The 19142-nt window shown below is 37.9% G+C and overlaps 1 protein-coding gene across 1 annotated transcript in view; it reads right to left on the minus strand.

The window, feature by feature from the left end:
* The window catches only part of LOC149806343 (uncharacterized), a 204096-nt gene that overhangs the window by 142199 nt on the left and 42755 nt on the right, over positions 1–19142 (minus strand). The window contains exons 4-5 of the mRNA XM_089951805.1: positions 4175–4453; positions 2795–3013 (exon numbers count right to left, since the gene is read on the minus strand). Of these exons, the coding sequence (XP_089807931.1) occupies positions 2795–3013; positions 4175–4453 (498 nt within the window). The remainder of the gene's footprint in view (positions 1–2794; positions 3014–4174; positions 4454–19142) is intronic.

The following is a 19142-nucleotide window of genomic DNA, read 5'->3' on the forward strand; positions in this document are numbered from 1 at the left end:
GATGTCTTAGATAATGTTTTGTCAGCTATTTAAAAGAAATAAAATACAGCCATACAACAATTTATTGTTGACAGATTGCTTTATGTATTATCAACCAGCCAACAGGACATACGTCTACAACAGGAATCTCTACGTTCTGCGATTTGCAACGTTTTTCAAGCCAGCAAAATCTAAGTATAATGGCATGCTTACATAGCGTTTTACTTATCCTATGGTTGACTCTGCTACAGTTTGCTGCATCTGCAGTTTTAAATCGGACTTTGTCCTCTATACAAATCGATTTCTGTATTTGTTGAGTCATTATAAATTGAGGTTGCAAAGCTTTGCGAGCTCTTTGTGTCCTGTTGTAAATTTTGGCGAATACCAATGAGTGTGTACCATCATTAAATAAGTAATGTATTTCTTCCTCATACTGCGCTGTTTAAACTATCAGGCTATCAGGATTGCCGCTGTTAATTGTTAATGTTAACATAATAAAATGTAATCCCTGATCTTGCATCTTTTCTGCAATAGTGGTGTATATCTTGTTACGTTAGGAATTTTTATTATTAGTTTTAGTCTCTTGAATATTATTCTTCAACAATGCTTTAATTTATTCTGGTCCTAAATTGTACACAAATATGAATATTATTCTTCAACAATGCTTTAATTTGTTCTGGTCCTAAATTGTACACAAATATGAATATTATTCTTCAACAATGCTTTAACTTATTCTGGTCCTAAATTGTACACAAATATGTTATACTTAGATATATACAATGTTGTTTTCATGTTAATTTGCTGAAATATTATTATTACCTTTATGAAACCACAAATTTAATGTAGCTTATTATTTATTAAATGCAAAAGAAATCAGATTATATAACAATAACGATTATCAAATTTTATTCATGGTTTCGCCAGTTGTTTCCATCTCCAGGATGGCTTATAATTTGTTAAAATAATACCCCAAGTTCGGCTGATATAGAAATGATTTAAATGTTTTGAAAACATTACCAATTTTGTCTGATCCACAAATTGTAACGATTTTTAAAACATCTACAAATCTCCCTAGTGTAACATTTTTAAAATTTTTTTTTACTTTTAATGCTAATGTTTCTCTGTACGTGATAAGAATGCGCAAAAATATGAGTGGCCTAGTGACTTTTAATTTTGACAAAATGGTACTAACAGCTGCCTCGCTTGGCGCTCAGCATTAAGAGGTTAATGTAAGGACTGGTCAGCCTGGTGTCAGGAGAATGTGAATGTGTGGGACATGATGATACATGTCTGCGACATGAAGCCCCAGTGCTAGACATTACTATAAACTGCCACACTGCAGACATCCAATCGATATGACTGTAAAGTTGCTAAAACTACGTTAAAATTTAAAATCACACACACACACACACACACACACACACACTTACTTTAGCAACACTACATACTACGATCACTTTTTTAAATTTTCTGTGGTAACTAACTTATCGAAAACGGACCGTGATCAGTTCCTAATGCTTTTTATATTCTGAACGTTTTATACCGTGTGATCTCGCCACAATACATACATCAACACCTTTGTTTAGCGTTTATTTGTAGCGCATTCTTATTCTGAATGCAGATTCTTTCATATATTGTACATGTCATTTCCATCTTATAGTTAATGTCAAGGGCAGTAACGCATTTTCTCTTGCAGACGTTATTTGAATAACTATCAGAATGACTGATGTTAGGTAAATATGGCACCCACAGACAGCGTTTCTTACTTGGCAAACAATTCAACGGACAAACGTAAGTCTTCTCAAATCATTTATCAAAAAGTCAGATCCTCAAATATTCTCATTCTTGTCACCGATTTTGAAGGTGACTACATGATAAGGTTAAGCAAATGGATAAAAGGTGTTCACAAATCCTTAAGTTGTGAGGATAAATAAATAATTAAGTCTTGTTTTAATACTCTCTCTCTCACTTAAAGATGTAGCTATTATAAAAATCTTTTTTTTACCTATCCATATAAAATGTACATGTCTACTTTAACTCTTCCAACTATATCGGCATTCTGAATCTCTCAAATCTAAATATCTATCTACGAGCATTATTTACATATATATTGTAAGATAACATTCACTATTGGCAGATGGTTGTAAGGTACCAACAGAGACACAAACGAAATAATAGTTGTAATAAATATAACGTAATTTTTTAAAAATATACCATTTTCTCTTATTGTATTACTCAAGTAAGACATTATGTTTGTGGCAAGCTCAACTTTACCAAGGACACATTAAATTTTACTGGCCGCTTTTACCGGGCTTGCTGATTATATATATATATATATATATATATATATATATATATATATATGCTTTTGAGTAAGTATGAAAACAACTGTATTTCTATTGCGTATTGTATGCATGCTATGTTTGTTTCATATATATGAACGAGTGTCCGTGTGGGGACAAGAAAGAAAGGAAAGTGAATTTAGTGTTGTATAGGCATGGTGGTATGCATAAGTATGCATCTGTGCCTCTGTGGGTATATATATATATATATATATATATATATATATATATATATATATATATATATATATATATATATATATATCCATCCCTTGGTATCAGGGCCTCAAGATAGATTGTTTCTAAATCATCGTGTATCACGTGCTTTAAATAAAGTCATTGTCATTATTATTATTTTATAAATACTAACCTAAAGACTTAGATGCACATTTGTTAAAAGCTACTACAGCTGGGGTTGAGTGTATCAGAAGTTATTGTGCAGTGTGGTACAAGCGAGCAAAACAGAAGAATACCTTGTTTTGAAGTGTTTTCCATGGCAATCGTAGTTACTGACAGCGGTTTAGTTCCTGCTGCTGACGTTGTCATTGCCGTGATGATCTTGGCATTCTTGCAAGTGTCTCCCTCCCATCCCTCCTGGCACTGACACCTTCCATCACTCCTGTTACAGACTTCTGCTTGACAGGAACCACACATCTGATCACAATCCTGACCATAGGTTCCGGCCGAACATTCTAATTATAGAATTCAAACAACCATTTTAAGAAATGATAATAATAAGTGATCATACTCGACAAAGTACTGCGAAACTATTGATAGTACCTTTTACTTCCTTCTTTCTAAATTTCACACTTCATACTGAAGGAGATATTTCCGTTGATTGTGTTATACACCACATGTTGTTTCTGTACACTAACTGTGTTCATCAGAGGCTCCCCCCCCCCACACGAACAAAGTTTTATATGGCTTTAAAAACTGTGTATAACACGAAACATTTCGTTTCCATACCAACTGTACTTCAGTGAGCCAAACGCACGGATTATATGAAGCCGTATTGCTGTACTTTGTCGCGTGCGTGTAATTTCATGAACATCTTTCTTCGTCGTTCAGAAGGGTATATTGTCGAAAGTGGCTTGCAAGGATCTAAATTGTTTAATTAACGCCGAAGGTAGCTAGGTCTGTGTGTTCATGTGTGTACTATGCAATCCGAAGGTCATGGAATCGATAAGAAAGAATTCTAAGCATGTGTATGCTTTGCTGAGGTGGTTTTTGTGTGTGTGTATGTGTGTTTTTGTTGTTGTTGTAAACATATTTGACGGTATGCATCATTTCTTGATGAAATCTCTATACAAGTTTGTAGCTGTTACTGCATGCTGAGACTAAACACATTTTTGCGCCATAACTACGGCACCGTAACGTACATTTATTGCAGGTCAGTCATCGTCCACAAATCGATTGATAATATCAACTGAATAATAATACTGCACAATAATTTGACAGAAATGGCGGCGTAAAACTATTATCTATTGTCAGTAGAAAAGAAGTAATACATTGGTCTTAAAAGAAAATGTTTTCAAAAGAAGTATAGATTTTTATGCGATGAGGAATGACCTAAAGAAGAAAAAGTTACTTTTTTCGGTCTGGAGTGGAGATTTTTTTGTCAGTGAACTTCACTCACTTAATGGTGTTATGCTTATGATAGAAGAACATTGTGTCCTTTTGCATCCACGGGTTATTTTTATCGTCATTTATCGTATTTTGTTGTCATAAAACGAAAACGTGAAGAAAGTATAACGTTATTTTCGTGAACGTATTGATACGAAGACGAATTTAGTTTTGATACACATTACGTAGCATAAATGCCTGATAGATACACCATAACTAATGGTACCTACCTTTATCCACATACACTTCAACTTCATTCAGCTGTAAATGTGGGTACTTGGAATAAATCGTCTTTTCACTTTCTGGCATTGTTTGGTCTCTTTTATTGTACAGAATCACAAATTGTCCATGGCGGGTGCAATTTGTGAATGAGAATGTATTGTCCGTGACCACTGGTGGGTCAATAGTAGTATAAGTGTAGCAGTGGCTTCCTCTGTATTCATCGCCGTCTGGTTTAAGATCAGATATATACAATGAGAATCCCGGTATCTTTTTACGGCTTTCAGAATCTTCAAAGAAAAGAAACCAAATCTAGCAGATATTGTAATCATTGAAAATACCGCATTCATATTCATATATTTATGCAGGACTGCAAATGTGCATACATATATGCATATGTACATTACTTTCTGTGAATGGATTCTGCATGATATGTATATTTTCACCAACTCTGTAGTTAATCCAAAAGCAAACCTACATGATCTTATTGTAACGGAACTGAATTGCCGATGAAATTGGAGCTAAGTGTCTTTCTCAGGAATACACCTGGGCAGCCGACTGGGGCAGGTTTGGGTGGGTATCGAAATAAAATAATTCTACGTGTTTTGAGTAGATATAAGGAAATAGTTCACTCGTCAAGCGGAAATCATTGTATTGTCACTCGTGTCAATATAAAATATTTATATTTCCCGAGTTAAATATTTCCTTGTATCTGCTCATGAACTCAGTAGATTATTTTTTTATTACATATTTTATGCAAGAACCTTTGATCTGCACTGTTTTTATTTACTCCATTATGTACCAGTGTGATTAACTGCCTCATTACTACATCAATAAACCAAAGTTCCGAAATCTACATTAAATTTATGACATCAACCATTTACAAAATCACTTCTACAAAAAAAGAAGCCTTATAATAGTTATTTTGTCAAATTATTGAATGTTTTGAACGAAAGTGAAGAGATTTTTTATTTTAGTTAACACACTTAATGTGAGGATTGATACAGTGTACATTGTTGTAGCTGAAGTATTACAGAAACATCACAGAGCGGTAACATCCGACAAATTTCAGAAAGCAATACTGCAAATCTCTGATCTTAAGAAAACGAAAACTTACGATTTGAATGGATTTGTTTCGCCATTGTATTCATTGCGATTAATGGATGCATAACTGCATCAATAAAAAGAAGTTCAGACATTTCCTAATAACTTGAGGACAGCTCCTTTTTAAGTGTAGCTTATATATATATATATATATATATATATATATATATATATATATATATATATATATATATATATATATATATATATATATATGTGTGTGTGTGTGTGTGTGTGTGTGTGTGTAATGCTTCAGATTGTGTATTGTGTCAAATTATTTGCTGTTTTCGTTATAAAAATGAAGATATTTTAATTTTTGTTAACATGTTATGCGCTGATTAACACATTGAAAATTGCTGGAGTGAGTTACTGTAGAAACATGTCTAAATGGTCCAACACACTAATGGGGGGCCCCGAGTGGCCGAGTGGTCTAAAGCGCTCTCCGTTAAGGATCACTGCCATCTCACCTCTGTCTGCGCCGGCTCGAGTCTCAGATTCAGCCAATGTTGTTATGTGAGAAAGCTTGCCAGTAGCTTCTCGTGGGTAGGTGGTAGCAGCAGGGAAGTTCTACAGACCAGACGTTCCAGACCAAATAAAGCTTCCTACGAGAACTTTCTCCGTAGAAGCCTCAGATTTCAAAAATAAGCCTTCCTACGAAAATTAATTTGCGTAAATTCACTCCCGACTGCAATTTTTGTGTGCAAAAATCATTGATTTTGGACAACGATTTTAGGGGGGGGGGGAAATTTATTCTGGTGTCGATGAAGTTTGCAAAGATTTGGCTGCTGATCCTAATTTTACCTCGCATTAAAACAATATACTTGAAAATAATATGAGTCCGAAAGCTAGTACAGTTGGAGAGCCTCATTCTGCCAGATTAGCGCGAGAGCAATTAGCGGCATTAAAGAAGCTTATCCCGACAAAACAATTATTCAAGAGAAATGTTCGTGGTTACGAAGATGTACAACATGGAATTTCCGAGGTATCATCGAAATGGTTGAAGCCAGTTACCGGAACAATCGAGCAAGTTGTATTTGGTGACGAAAAAGATCCAGATACCAGGAAACAGGGAATTTTTCCCATGTTGAAAGGTATTGAGGAACAATCACGAACATTACCCGAGCGATTAGCAATAGCAGCAGCAGCACAACAGGGGCAACTTGCAATTGATTCTGGAGCAAGCAAGGGAAAACCTAAAGTAGGAAAACCTGTAATGATAAAAGGGAAGTTTAATATCGAGAATTTAAGAGAAAATTTCACCGATGAGGGATGGGATATGATATCACGACCGCTCTCGGCACTGTATACCATAGATCAAATTGGCGATTTTGCAGAAAATTATTTTAGCGATCGAAATGAATATTTGACTGCAATAGGAAAAAAAAGATACGGAACTCGTGATAATTGGTACAACATGGTATATAAAGTTTACTCGGGAAAAACACATGCGAGTATGGTAACGGATCCGCGTTACATGAGATTTTTAGAAGCAGCAAGAGACACACAAAGATATAATAAGCAAGTAGCAGAAGAAAGAAAACAACTGGAGAAGGAAGAAAAGAAGAAAGCGAAAGAAAGAAGACAACAGGAGAAGGAAGAAAAAGTTAAAACACGGAGAAGAAAAGTAATACCACAGGAAGAGGATATTCAACCACAGGAAGAAGTTTTTCAACCACAGGAATTAGGAGCTAGACCAAAAGAAAGAACTCCACCTCAGAAAAAGGAGAGAAAATCAAAAAAGAAAAAAGATCAGAGTGATCAGGAATCAGTAACTCAACCAAGCGAATATAAACCATCTGTGTACAACGGCTCATTAATAATTGATCCTAAATTACCCGCAGATAGTTATTTGAACAAAGAACATATGAATTTAATCGATGACGATATTAAAAAAATGGTAGTTGCTGCGGATGATTCTCAGGAAATTAAAAATTTATTTTTGAGAAAAGATATTGCTGATAAAGTCGGAGAAATTGATTGGCAGGCGATAATTTATTTTGGTAGTTTAGGAAAACCGATAGTTTACAATGATGAAAATTTTGCAAAATTTTTATTGAAGGTTGATAAATACAAATTAACAAAAGCGGCAAAGGAAAAAAGTCCACCATCTACGAGAGAAATAGCGACAGCGACAAAAAGTCCACCATCTACTAGAGATGCTTCTACGGTAGTCAGGCCCTACGTACCCCGCCTCCCTTCAGAACCATTACCCCCCTTCGACCCCGAACTGACAAACTGGAAGGGTCCCGTACTTCCCCCCAAATTAAGATGGGGTATTCATCCCGAGGGTAAAGCACTTAGGGGTACCCCTTCACCTCCACAAATCTATTCGCCAATGTCGTCTGATTCGCCAGTTCTATCGTCAGATGAATCAGAACCAAAAACAGGAAGCGGATATACCGTTTGCCCTGACAGTGTTGTCAACGATGTATCTCGCCTCGAGGTATTAATCGGAGGAAAACGAGCCGGAAATAACTCTCGCGAAGTAATCAACGAAGCCTCAGATATTTGTCAGCGGTTATTCCGCGGTGGCATCATTAACTCTCACATTTACAAGGAACTTGTTGATGAACTCATCGATTAAAACAACACAATTGAAATAACATGATTGTTCACAAACATCAGCGCAGACCCAAACAGGTCCGCATAGTAAACTCTAGATTGCCCGTGTACAAATATATCCACGGCAATGGATTCGGTGATATCATTGGAAGTCTCGTTACGCGAATAATACCTAAAATCGGACCCGTGATCAAACAGCTCGGATTAAAAGCAATAGGAAAGATCGGCGAGACTGCCATTTCTGGTATCGGTAATTTGGCCAGCAAGGGTTTCAATGCTGTCAAAAGTAAAATATTAAATTTAGTGCGCAAAAAACAACCCGTCAAATTACCCATCACCAGAGAAATGCCACCCGAAGTCAGTAAAGTCATAAACGACGCGGCAAATAAAAAAATAAACGATCTAGCGCAGGAAATTGCTAAGACAAATATAGCGCAGGAAGTTGCTAAGACAAATCTCGCAAATGAAGTTGCTAATACAAATCTAGCAAATAAAGTTGCTAACACAAGCTTCATTTCAGGCAGCGGTCTTCGTTTTAGATGATATTCTTAATAATAAATGTTCGCACAAGTGTCAAATGAAGTGTTTGACATGGACGAGCCTGTAGGTAGGGATACATCCGTGCGAGATTTCCAGTATTTCTCGTACGACGCAGTTGACCCAAATACAAATAATCGCTTGGAAATTCAAGTCCACGATACAACAAGATATTTTCTTCCATCTGAGGCATATATCGAGGTTGTTGGGAGAATTGTAAAGGAAGATAATACCAACTACGATGCAGATTATAGTGTTGGGTTTGTCAACAACGGCATCATGGCATTATTCAAGAGCGTCACTTACATGATCGACGGAAGAGAGATCGAATCAATTACGGACAACGTTGATATAGCAACGACGATTATAGGCCTAGCGAGATACTCGGATGATTTTACCAGGTCAGCCGGTCCTAGTATGATGTTCGCCAAGGATAATTCCAATGACCCGGACCATTCCCCGTATGTTATGGGCAGACCGCAAAATCTCGCTGGTAATGCCGCCGCCACCAACGTCGATGTAATACTCGGCCCCAATCCCGATTACAACCTTGGATTTGCCACGAGAAGAGCTATGCTAAGGGGAAATGAACGAAGATTTTCCTGTGCAATTCCGCTATCTCACATTTTTGGATTTTGCAGGCATTTCAGAAAAGTTATTTACGGAGCAAAACACACGATAACTTTCGTTCGAGACGCTGCCGGCAGTGACAAAGCCATCTGGCGAGATCCTGGTGATGCAGGCAAGGTAATCCTAACTAAATTTACCTTGTGGATGCCAGCGATAGTTCCATCGATGCTCGAGGAAGAAAAATTATTATCATTCATGAATCAAGGCGGAAAATCCGTCATGTCCTGGTTGACAACGATGACCGACTCCTGCGATGTTAATATCAACGGAATATTTACCTGGCGAATTGCGTCACAACAGGGCGCTTCGGCACCTAGACATATCTTTGTTGCCCTTCAAAACGCAGATAGATATAATCAAAATCGCAGTCACATGATATTTGATAATTTCGATGCAACAAATGTATCACTGAGAATAAACGGTCAACAAGAACCATCGAAGGAAATATCGATTGATTTTGACAACTATTCGACTGCCCGCGTATATCATCGATTACTAAGTTTCATGGGTCGCGATCAAAATATCGATACCGGATTGCAAATATCACAGTTGGATTTTAATACTCGCTATCCTATCTATTACTTTTCCCTGGAGCATCTCGATTTGGTAAAACAATCCGTTGTCGATATCCATTTCGAAGCTAGAATTAACACAGCCGGAGCAGCAAGAGCCATCGCGGTAATCCTCAGTGATAGAACAATGATCTTGGAAGGCATTAGCGGCAGAATGAGAGTCATCGATGCTCCTGTCGAGAATATGTGACAAATTCCAAATTTAGACTAAGCGGTTATTAATATGCCATACGAGCACGTCAGTGTAACTCTGACCCCAGGTCAGATGAAAAAACTCCAAACAGCGATATCAAAGCGATGCGGTATGAAATTAACACTGAAAAACGATCAGATTCACGGTGGGCCTAACAAACTATCACTAACTAGAGGTCAACGTGAACGATTTTCCAAGGCCAAATCATTAAATTCCGGTGTTCATGTGAGTCTCTCCATAGGCGCCATCAGAGATATGGTCAAAACGGGCGGTATTTTCCCTGCTGCTCTATTGGGGCTAGCGAAAATGGCTCTTCCGGCGATTGGAAAGGCATTCGGATTAGGCGCGCTCGGAGGTTTAGGTTCTGAATTAGGCTCCACAGTAATGCGAAAAGTTACCGGAGGGAGATACAGTAAAAAAAAGGGAAACGGCCTTTATCTAAGACGCCCCCCGTACGGATCCGGCCTAAGATTAGCACGGCCTATTCAAATTTAGATTTACTTAGCGAAACAAAGAATAAAAAAATATAATTTTTCAGAGGTGTATTTATGCGAGATCAACTACCAGACAAACCAAACTCTACCGAGACAGGAATAATTAATCTCGATAAAAATACCGGCCCTGGCACGCACTGGGTTGCCTACGCGATTAATCCTCGCGAAGTCGTTTATTTTGACTCATATGGATTAGCACCACCAAATGAATTTATCAACTACGTGTCAAAACTAAAACTTCCGATTTGGTATTCGACTCTTCCAACACAAACATTAGCGGATCCACCAATATGCGGTTCAGAGTCAATTAACGTCCTCGACGCAATTTCAAAATCATCCGGTCCGTATCACAAAATTGTATTTGAATACGCCGTAGATAAATATCATGGTTGACATTTATGGTAGATCCCTCTACAGGAAGGAAAAAACAGAAACAGGCGACATCGATACATCAAAATTTGCAACCAAGAGTGATATTAACAATCTCCTATCGCTGTCAGAAGTAGATCCTGGCGAAGTTGCTGTTTTTCAAAATACCGAGGGAAGATTACACACCAGCAATGTTAAAATAACTGATATAATCAAGCGAGAAGAATATAACGATCATATCAGTCAATTTACTCGCCAATCTGAGATGGTATTAAAATCTATCGCTGATATCGCCGATATTATCGCGGAGTTCCCACCAAAGGCCGATCTCGTGGATATAAAACAAAAAAATAGTGAGTTATCAGCGGCGATGCTTCTAAAGTCCGATAAGGCAACAACCGATGATTTCCAGGACAGAGTGACAAAAAGATTTAGCAAGCTAAATAATGATCTTAAAAAACTCGAGGAGGTATCAAAAAATCTCAGTAAAAAACTCGACGAGGATATAAAAAAGTTCATCGATACCTCCTCAACTACACACAGCGATCTCATCGAGAGAGTAAAATCCATCAACGATGAAATTACTAGTATTCATGGCGAAATTAACGAAGTAAATATCGCGATGAGTCAGAAAACAACAATCGACGATCTCAACAAAAAAATCAGCGAGGAAATTAATAAACTCAGCGATGTTGTTGTTCCCGAATTTACCAAGGGGTTTAACGCGGCGCGTGAATCGACAGATGAGAAAATAAAAAAAATTAACGATGAAATTAACGTAGTGCGTGAATTAGCGCGTCAAAAGTTAGATGTATCAGTGAACGACGGAAAAATTCAAGAAATTAACGCGAAACTTCTCGACGCAACTATAAAAATTAGCGATATTAACACAAAAATATCGTCAATGAATCTTGGAAGATTATCGCGTATTTCGATACCAGCGGAGGTAGAAACAAAAAATATTCCCTGCCATGTACCCTTTGTGGTAAAGGTACAAAAAGGTACATGGACACCCGAGAATAACACATTTAGCTTTACCGCGCCAATTAATGGAGTATATCGAATATTTTTTCTCTCCGTGAAAAAATTCAAGATAATAACCGGAGTTTATAATATCTACGACGAATTTTTAAATATTTTGATACTTGCAGATCACCCGGAAATATTTACGCTAGAACCACCAGATAGAACCACGATAGAACCAGCCGATTATGTTGTAATTATCGAATATTTACCCAGTTCGCGTCACATAATTAGTCAGTAAACTAACTAATAAATGACCGCATCTGACTACCGTTATAATCAGGCGCGATCATGGCAGGATTCGCTAAAAAAGCTCCTAGACGAGTATCAGATAAAAATAAAAAAATACCAGCGTAGATTAGTTATCATTGACGTCGCTGTGTACGCAGTATCCGCGGTAGTTGCCGGCGCGGGAATAATTTTATCCGCGGTAACAACGATAGTGCCAATCGTTGCAACGATAATAATCTCGTCGACAACAACAATCGCTGGTGTTCTCAATATCGTAGCGAAAAAAATCTCCTCGTGCACGAGTGAGAAATTGTCTCTATACAAGAATAAACTATCCAAGGTCAACGACGCGTATTCGAAATTATCATCGCTTCTTTCTGAAAGTCTCAACGATGGCGTTATCTCCGATCTAGAATTTTCGGCAATGATCAGTATTTACTCGGAGATTGAACAAATGAATATTAATAATGTCCGAACTAGCCCAGATCGTGACAAACACGACACCGCCGACAACAACACTAATATCGTTAAGCTCCACCAAACCTGAATTTAGCATCAATTTTCCAACACCAATCAGCGTCAATGAAATTGCGTTAACACAATTGCGTGTCTACAATAGCTGGCCCAATGTTAGATCGAAATCATTTGGCAAATTATTATCAAACAATTCACTTGTTTTTGCCAACAAAAGCAAACCTGATGGAACTCCCGATTGGATCGTCGTTGGCATACCAACAGGCAGTTATGAAATTGAGCAACTAGGTAAGGAATTTACCACCAGAATATCAAATATAACCGGCGATGCTACCCCGGGAATAAAGATATCTGCGCACGATCCAACACTGTCATCGATGATAGAAGTGAAATCACCGTACATGGTAGATATTTACCAATCATCGATTAGGACCATATTAGGTTGGCCTGAAATCGCACCTCTGGCAAAACCAGAAAAATCTGATTTTATTATTCCAGGTTGGTACGAGGAAGCTCCTCCAGAGCAACCGGAGCCAAAAAAAGAAGATTTTACCACCGACGAAGGATGGTATGGAGATATCAAACACAAGACTCTGATCCACAGCGCCATCAGCTTCGTGAACATCCACAAATGTAACATGTTAATGTTCGCTTTTACTTTTAGGGACGAAAAAATTCTCTCGTGGTTGGTTCTTCCTAAAATTTCCCCCGGTGTGAAAATCTTCGACGCTACCCACATTAACAGGAAAATATTCCCCATAGAAGGCATCTCGATAAGAAGAACCATCAACGAATTTAATCAAGAACATAAATTACATTTAAATTTATTGCGGGAATCCTTTCATGAATGCATCCTAAATAAATCAGGCTCATGTAGCGAAATTATCAAACGCGTGAAGATTTTAAATCAACTCGCGAATGATGTTGAATATTATCATGGTATGTTTATTCAGGCGATAGTCGACGATATATCAATTGCCGATTATGTTCTTCCTATTAGCAAATTCGAGTTGATCAGAAATTCAGGAGAAAAACAAAAATTCATGAGAGTATTTGGTTTAACCGAGGAAACGCTACCAAATTTCAAATTTCCCGATTATGATGTTGATAAAATGAGAAAATCTGTTACTGATACCATCGATGATTTATTTCCGAAGTTACATGCCGCGTGGACTAAAAAAATACAATCAGAATCGATTCTCAAACACAATAACGATCCCGCCGGGCAGGGGCGGCATATCTCGCCAGGTATCGTTAACATAACGGAAGTTATCGCGATTTATCTTCACGCGGATGTTGTCGAGGGCAGCTACAATGTTGATTCGTCAGAGTCAAATCAAGCACAGCAGGGATTCATCTTGTATTCGTTTTCACCTAGCGCATCTCCTGGTTATTTGATAATAAAAGAACCAGTGAATCCGTTTTACCTGCGATGCCACAATCGATTATTGTCGAGGATAAATTTCAAACTAACAGATCAGAAAGGAAATTTGCTTGATATACGCGGGGAAACGATAAGTATCAATCTGCTGGTAAAATCGTGAGAATCGCAGATTTTTTGAATCTGTCTGCCAGGGAAAAACAGGCCAAAAAATAAATAAAAACCGGGGAAATTTTCAAAATTGGAAGATTTTTTTAATTTTTGTTTTTTTTTTGTTTGCGGAAATCTTCAGGAAAATTCAAGGATCAGAAATTTCCTTGGCCTTGCTCTCATCGACAAGTTTTTTCAGTTGTCTGACACGCGAGCTTGTAATTTTTTTTGATTCATATGCATCCGATAAAATCAACCTAGCTTTTTCTACCAGCGTCGATAATTTAACAAAATCCTCGATTTGATCATCGCTGACTGTCGCAAGTGATTGATACATGGCAATTTGGATCTTTTTTATTAATTTGTACTCTGACGGCAGCGTGTATTTATATTCGAGTTTTCCCTGAACAATCGTCTCGAATTCGGATCGGATTTTATTCGCGTCCAACTCCGAGGGAAGATTTATTTTTTTCTTTCTCAGGTCATCGATAGCTTCGATAATATTGCTTATGGTTTGTTCATCCATGTTATATTAATTTTGTAATATTTAATTAATTTTCATCTTCATTTTTCCGAATCAAATATTATCGGAATATAGGAAAACTCGATCCACGCACCGATGTCATATGAAAATGTCGCGTTGATTATTCTTTCTGCCACTCGCCACACCGAGGCATGATTGACACTGAAATACTTTGCGGCGACATTCATCGACGTAAATATAATTTCTTCGTTTGTTTCTTTATTTATTGATTTAACCGCCCTGGAATATTTTGGAAATCTACCAACGTTACTACTGCGAAGTAAATTTTCACTCGGAGTTACCGCGTGAAGATTGGTTATCTTGTTGTTGAGTTTGTTTCCGTCGATATGGTCAATAACAAGACCATCCCTGATAGGGCCGTTGTAACATTCGAACACGAATCTGTGACATAAATAATTTGTGCATCTTTGTTTCTTGTTTTTGTTGATGGTGAAATTAAGATAACCCGAATTACCAACTCTACCAACATTTTTCTTTGTTCTGGTATTTCTGACAACACCATCCGATGATGCCTCGTATCCCTCGATGGTTGGGTGAGATTTAAACTCGTATGTGATTTTCATTGCAGGAATCGTCGATTTCAGTTCCATATACAATATTCTGTTTGTTTAAATCGTAATTTGCCTTGAATCGATTAATATAATCTTCTTCGCATGTTATTATCGAGGAAGATTTCTTTTTGTAATATCTGAGCAATTCTCGATAATTTTTCCCTCCACAGGATAAACACAATCGAGTCTTTCCTCGAGTGCCAACTTGGCAAACTAAACACCTCTGTGGTCCTTTACTGCCACGTCGAATCGCATATATGTGAGCACCACAATAATCGCCTCTGCAGGATTTGTCACATGATTTTGTTGATCCGATTGGTATCCACGAACATTTATTCATTATAATTTAAACATTTGTCTAAAATATAATAATGGATGCATTTGATCTTGATGAGGCAGAATATATCATTCCTGAGGTTGATCGCGCCAAAAAAGAATTTTTCGATGATGGAGCGGTTCACACTTGGTCGACATGGAAAACTAACTCTGTTGATGCTACGATGAATCTGGAACGGGCCAAAAAGATAATCGAGCACATAAAATTCGAACACAGGGAGGAGCGATTTATCTTTGGAATAAAATTTATTGCACAAATGCCTGACGACACTTGGATTATTCGCGATAAACGAGATCCTGTGCGTGGCGGTAAGAAAAACGTTATTTTTGATAAAAATTCGAAGCCAGGATTATTATTGGGAATTGACGGTCCTTATTATGCCAGGGCGTATCCATCTAGCGCTGTTGTTTATGGAATTTATCGGCTAAATAATAATCCTGACATGAAAAATCTACCTGCGATGAAAGAATCACCGATGATAAACTGCGTGGCTGAGCGTGTTATCGAGCATATGAAAAACGCCCGTCGTGGATCTGGATTGACTCAGTTGAGGTTGAATAAAATTAATTCATGGGCGAAGACAGTTGTTGATGGCGCATCGATTGACGATGTTGCTGTGTTGAGCAAGAAACTTAAATTTCCTATCACGGTAAAAACGCTATCAGGAGAAATATTATATTCGTCGCCGTATAGATCTCGAGGAGTACCAATCGAAATTGTTGATCATAATTCACATGCGTGGTCGCAGTCGGTAATGATATTTCCGCGAGATCGGGTTGTTAAATTTTATCCCGTGGAAGGCGCAAAGGACAATTCTGATGCTATGTTCCGATATATCAAAATATTAGCCGCATCTGATCCGATATCGGTTTGGTTATTTTCGAGCGAAGAAAGATATGATCAGTTTATATTTCCGCGAGGAGATATTTACCGTGATGAAAAATTACATGAATCTATGAAAAATATCGCGGTGAAATATTCGTCAAATCCTGATCAGTTATTAACGAATTGTTTTACGGTTCCGTCTGTTGCTGCTCACGCTGCCAGAGAAAGAAATTCGTGGAAACCTACGAGAAACGAATACCTCACTGATATTCAACTTAGTTGTATCGAATACGGCCATGGCGGATTGTGGAATACCAAATATTATTTCGAAGATATGATATCCGTTGACATGAGCGCGTGCTATCCTGGAAGTTTCCTTGGATATGGTGATTGTGCGGATTATTTTGCTAAATTTGGCCATCCCACCAACGAAATGACAAGGGTAGCAATTAACGGACCGTTGCCTGATTTTGTCATGACCGGATTCGCTTATGTAACTTCATTCGAGTTTGCTGAAAATTTACATAAAATTTGTTATATTTGGTTTGGTCGGCATTTATCGCAGCGTCGTTGGGTCCCTATAGTGTTGTTGAGATATATGCTGGATTCGTCAATGTTAATATCGTTGACGGTTAGCGAGGCGATTATATCGTATAGAAAACAAACTGAAGTATGCTTGCCGACGGATTGTGAAAACGCGAAAGATATCGGAAGAAAAATAATTGGCAAATTTACTCAAGGAGGATCCGTTGATCATAAACACCGACACGCTAGGTTGTTTATCAACGATGCCGAGATGGATTTTATTATTGCCGATACGGTATCGCGAGGGATATTCTGTAACAGAGAGAATATTATTATTGATGGAGTAAAGTTGGGTACCGTAATTAGCTATCTCGATGGAGAATCAGCGCAGTATACGCATTTGAGATCATCGATGCTCGCTTATGTGAGTATAAATTTACTGTCGATGATAAATAAATTTTCTGATATCGCGGTAAGGGTCGCAACGGATTCGTTTTATCTCGATAAGAAATATCAGTATAGGCTGGATAATTTAATCACTGATGGCTCTTGGGGCACTTGGAGGATAAAAAACGAAGATATCCTAGATTATTGTGAGGACGCTGATGTCGAAGATTGCGATAAATTTCATCGGGATAAATGTGAGAAAATATCAACGGCTGCATCTGCATTTGACCCAATTTCACGTAACAAATTCGTTTACCTAAATGGTCCTGGTGGTAGCGGTAAAACAACAAGAGCGATAAATTTATTTGCGAAATCTGATATGATAGTGTTGACTCCAACTCACAGATTAGCGCGAGAAATAAGGCAACGCGACGTTGATTCTTGTACGTATCACAGTTATTTCAAATACAGCGGTGGATTGTGGGATTCGGCTCGTATGGGAAATAAATATATCAACAGAATTATAATATTTGATGAAATTTGCACAGTAAATTTAGTTGTATTAAAATCGTTCCTGACCTGGCTGGAGGAGAAAAATACCGCCGTGATAATGTGCGGAGATCATGGCCAGCCTGATCCGATTGATGGTGAATCTCCTCACGAATGGCTCAGAAATTTCGTTGATTATTATGAGGAAATCGACGCTGATTATAGATCCGATGATATTTTACTGACTGAATTTAAGAAAATAATTCGATTACAACCGAATAAGTTTCAATGCGATGTGATGAGAAGAATAATCGACGAGACTCCGATGGATATTTTTCTAAATTTGTGGCGTCCCGATCATCTGATCGTTGCTAGCAGAAAAATTGTTCGCGATGTTATTCAGGAAATGTTATTCAAGCTTCATTGCGAGAAATTTCCAACATTACAGGTGCCGTTGTGTTACAGGCCCGCTGATACCAGGAAACAAAATATTAGTGTTACTTTACCCTGCGGAGAGGAAAAGATCTTGGTACTGAACGATATTATTCTTGTTGATATTAATCTTGTTAATGACGCGATAAACGCAGAAAGATCGCCATGGAAACTTGGATATGCAACAACGATACACTCGTCGCAGGGATTAACCGTGGATGGCCAAGTTTGGATCGTCGATGATAGAATTTCCTGGTCAAATTTAGTATATTTAGCTGTGTCAAGAGTAAGAAAATTATCTCAGTTAGGTAGAATTCGGTTTCACATTAATGACGCTGGCGGTAGTTGAGTATCTTTCGGTATTATTTGTAATTCTTCCTTGGTAAATCCGCGTTGTGGCGCTAGCGAATCTAGAAAATAAATTGCTGGTCTCCCTGACGATCTTGTTACGGCTGATATTTTATGTGTTGTAACGCTCCAATTTGGATCGGTTGCTCTTTTTCTTCCTCCTTCGGCCTCGCCTTCTTTATATAAATACCTGACCGTGACGCTACCTAGCACAGGCGGAATTATGGAATCTCGCTTTAGGGGTATATTCGGTTTTGTAATTGCAATTGCGGGTTTCATTGCTATTGTTCGAGTTGTCTCGTTATTTAGCGCGTTAATCACATGAGGCAATCTTGATACCCAATCATGAGATCGATTATCTTGAATAAATTCACGCGCGTATTGGTATCCGAATAATCGTTCTGCAAGAGTTTTGTTGAATCTCTCAACGATAGCTTGATTGTGATGAACACCTACAATACCGCGACGGATTTTAACATTATTCTTTTTCATCAGTGAAGTAACCGCGCCGAGGAATTCTCGACCTGGATCAACCTGAAGAAGCTTCGGCCATGTTAATGGAGATCGTGAATAAATTTCGCTAAACGCCTTAGCGATCTCCGTTGCTGTTTTATTCGATAACGGCTCGGCTTCTTTATACCTGCTGGCGATATCAACGACTGTCAAGACATATTTATATGTGACTCCGTCGACGGTATCGTAAGGAAGAAACATTAAATCAGCCTGATGGACTTCATTAGGGACACTGACGGTGAAACTTGCATATGGTATTTTCTTAGGCGGAGGAAGATATATTTGCCAGACTGCCTGTTTCGATAACC

This window comes from Sinohyriopsis cumingii, chromosome 1 (genome assembly GCF_028554795.1).
Source record: "Sinohyriopsis cumingii isolate HCF-2022 chromosome 1, ASM2855479v2, whole genome shotgun sequence".
In the NCBI taxonomy this organism is placed as follows: Eukaryota; Metazoa; Mollusca; class Bivalvia; order Unionida; family Unionidae; genus Sinohyriopsis; species Sinohyriopsis cumingii.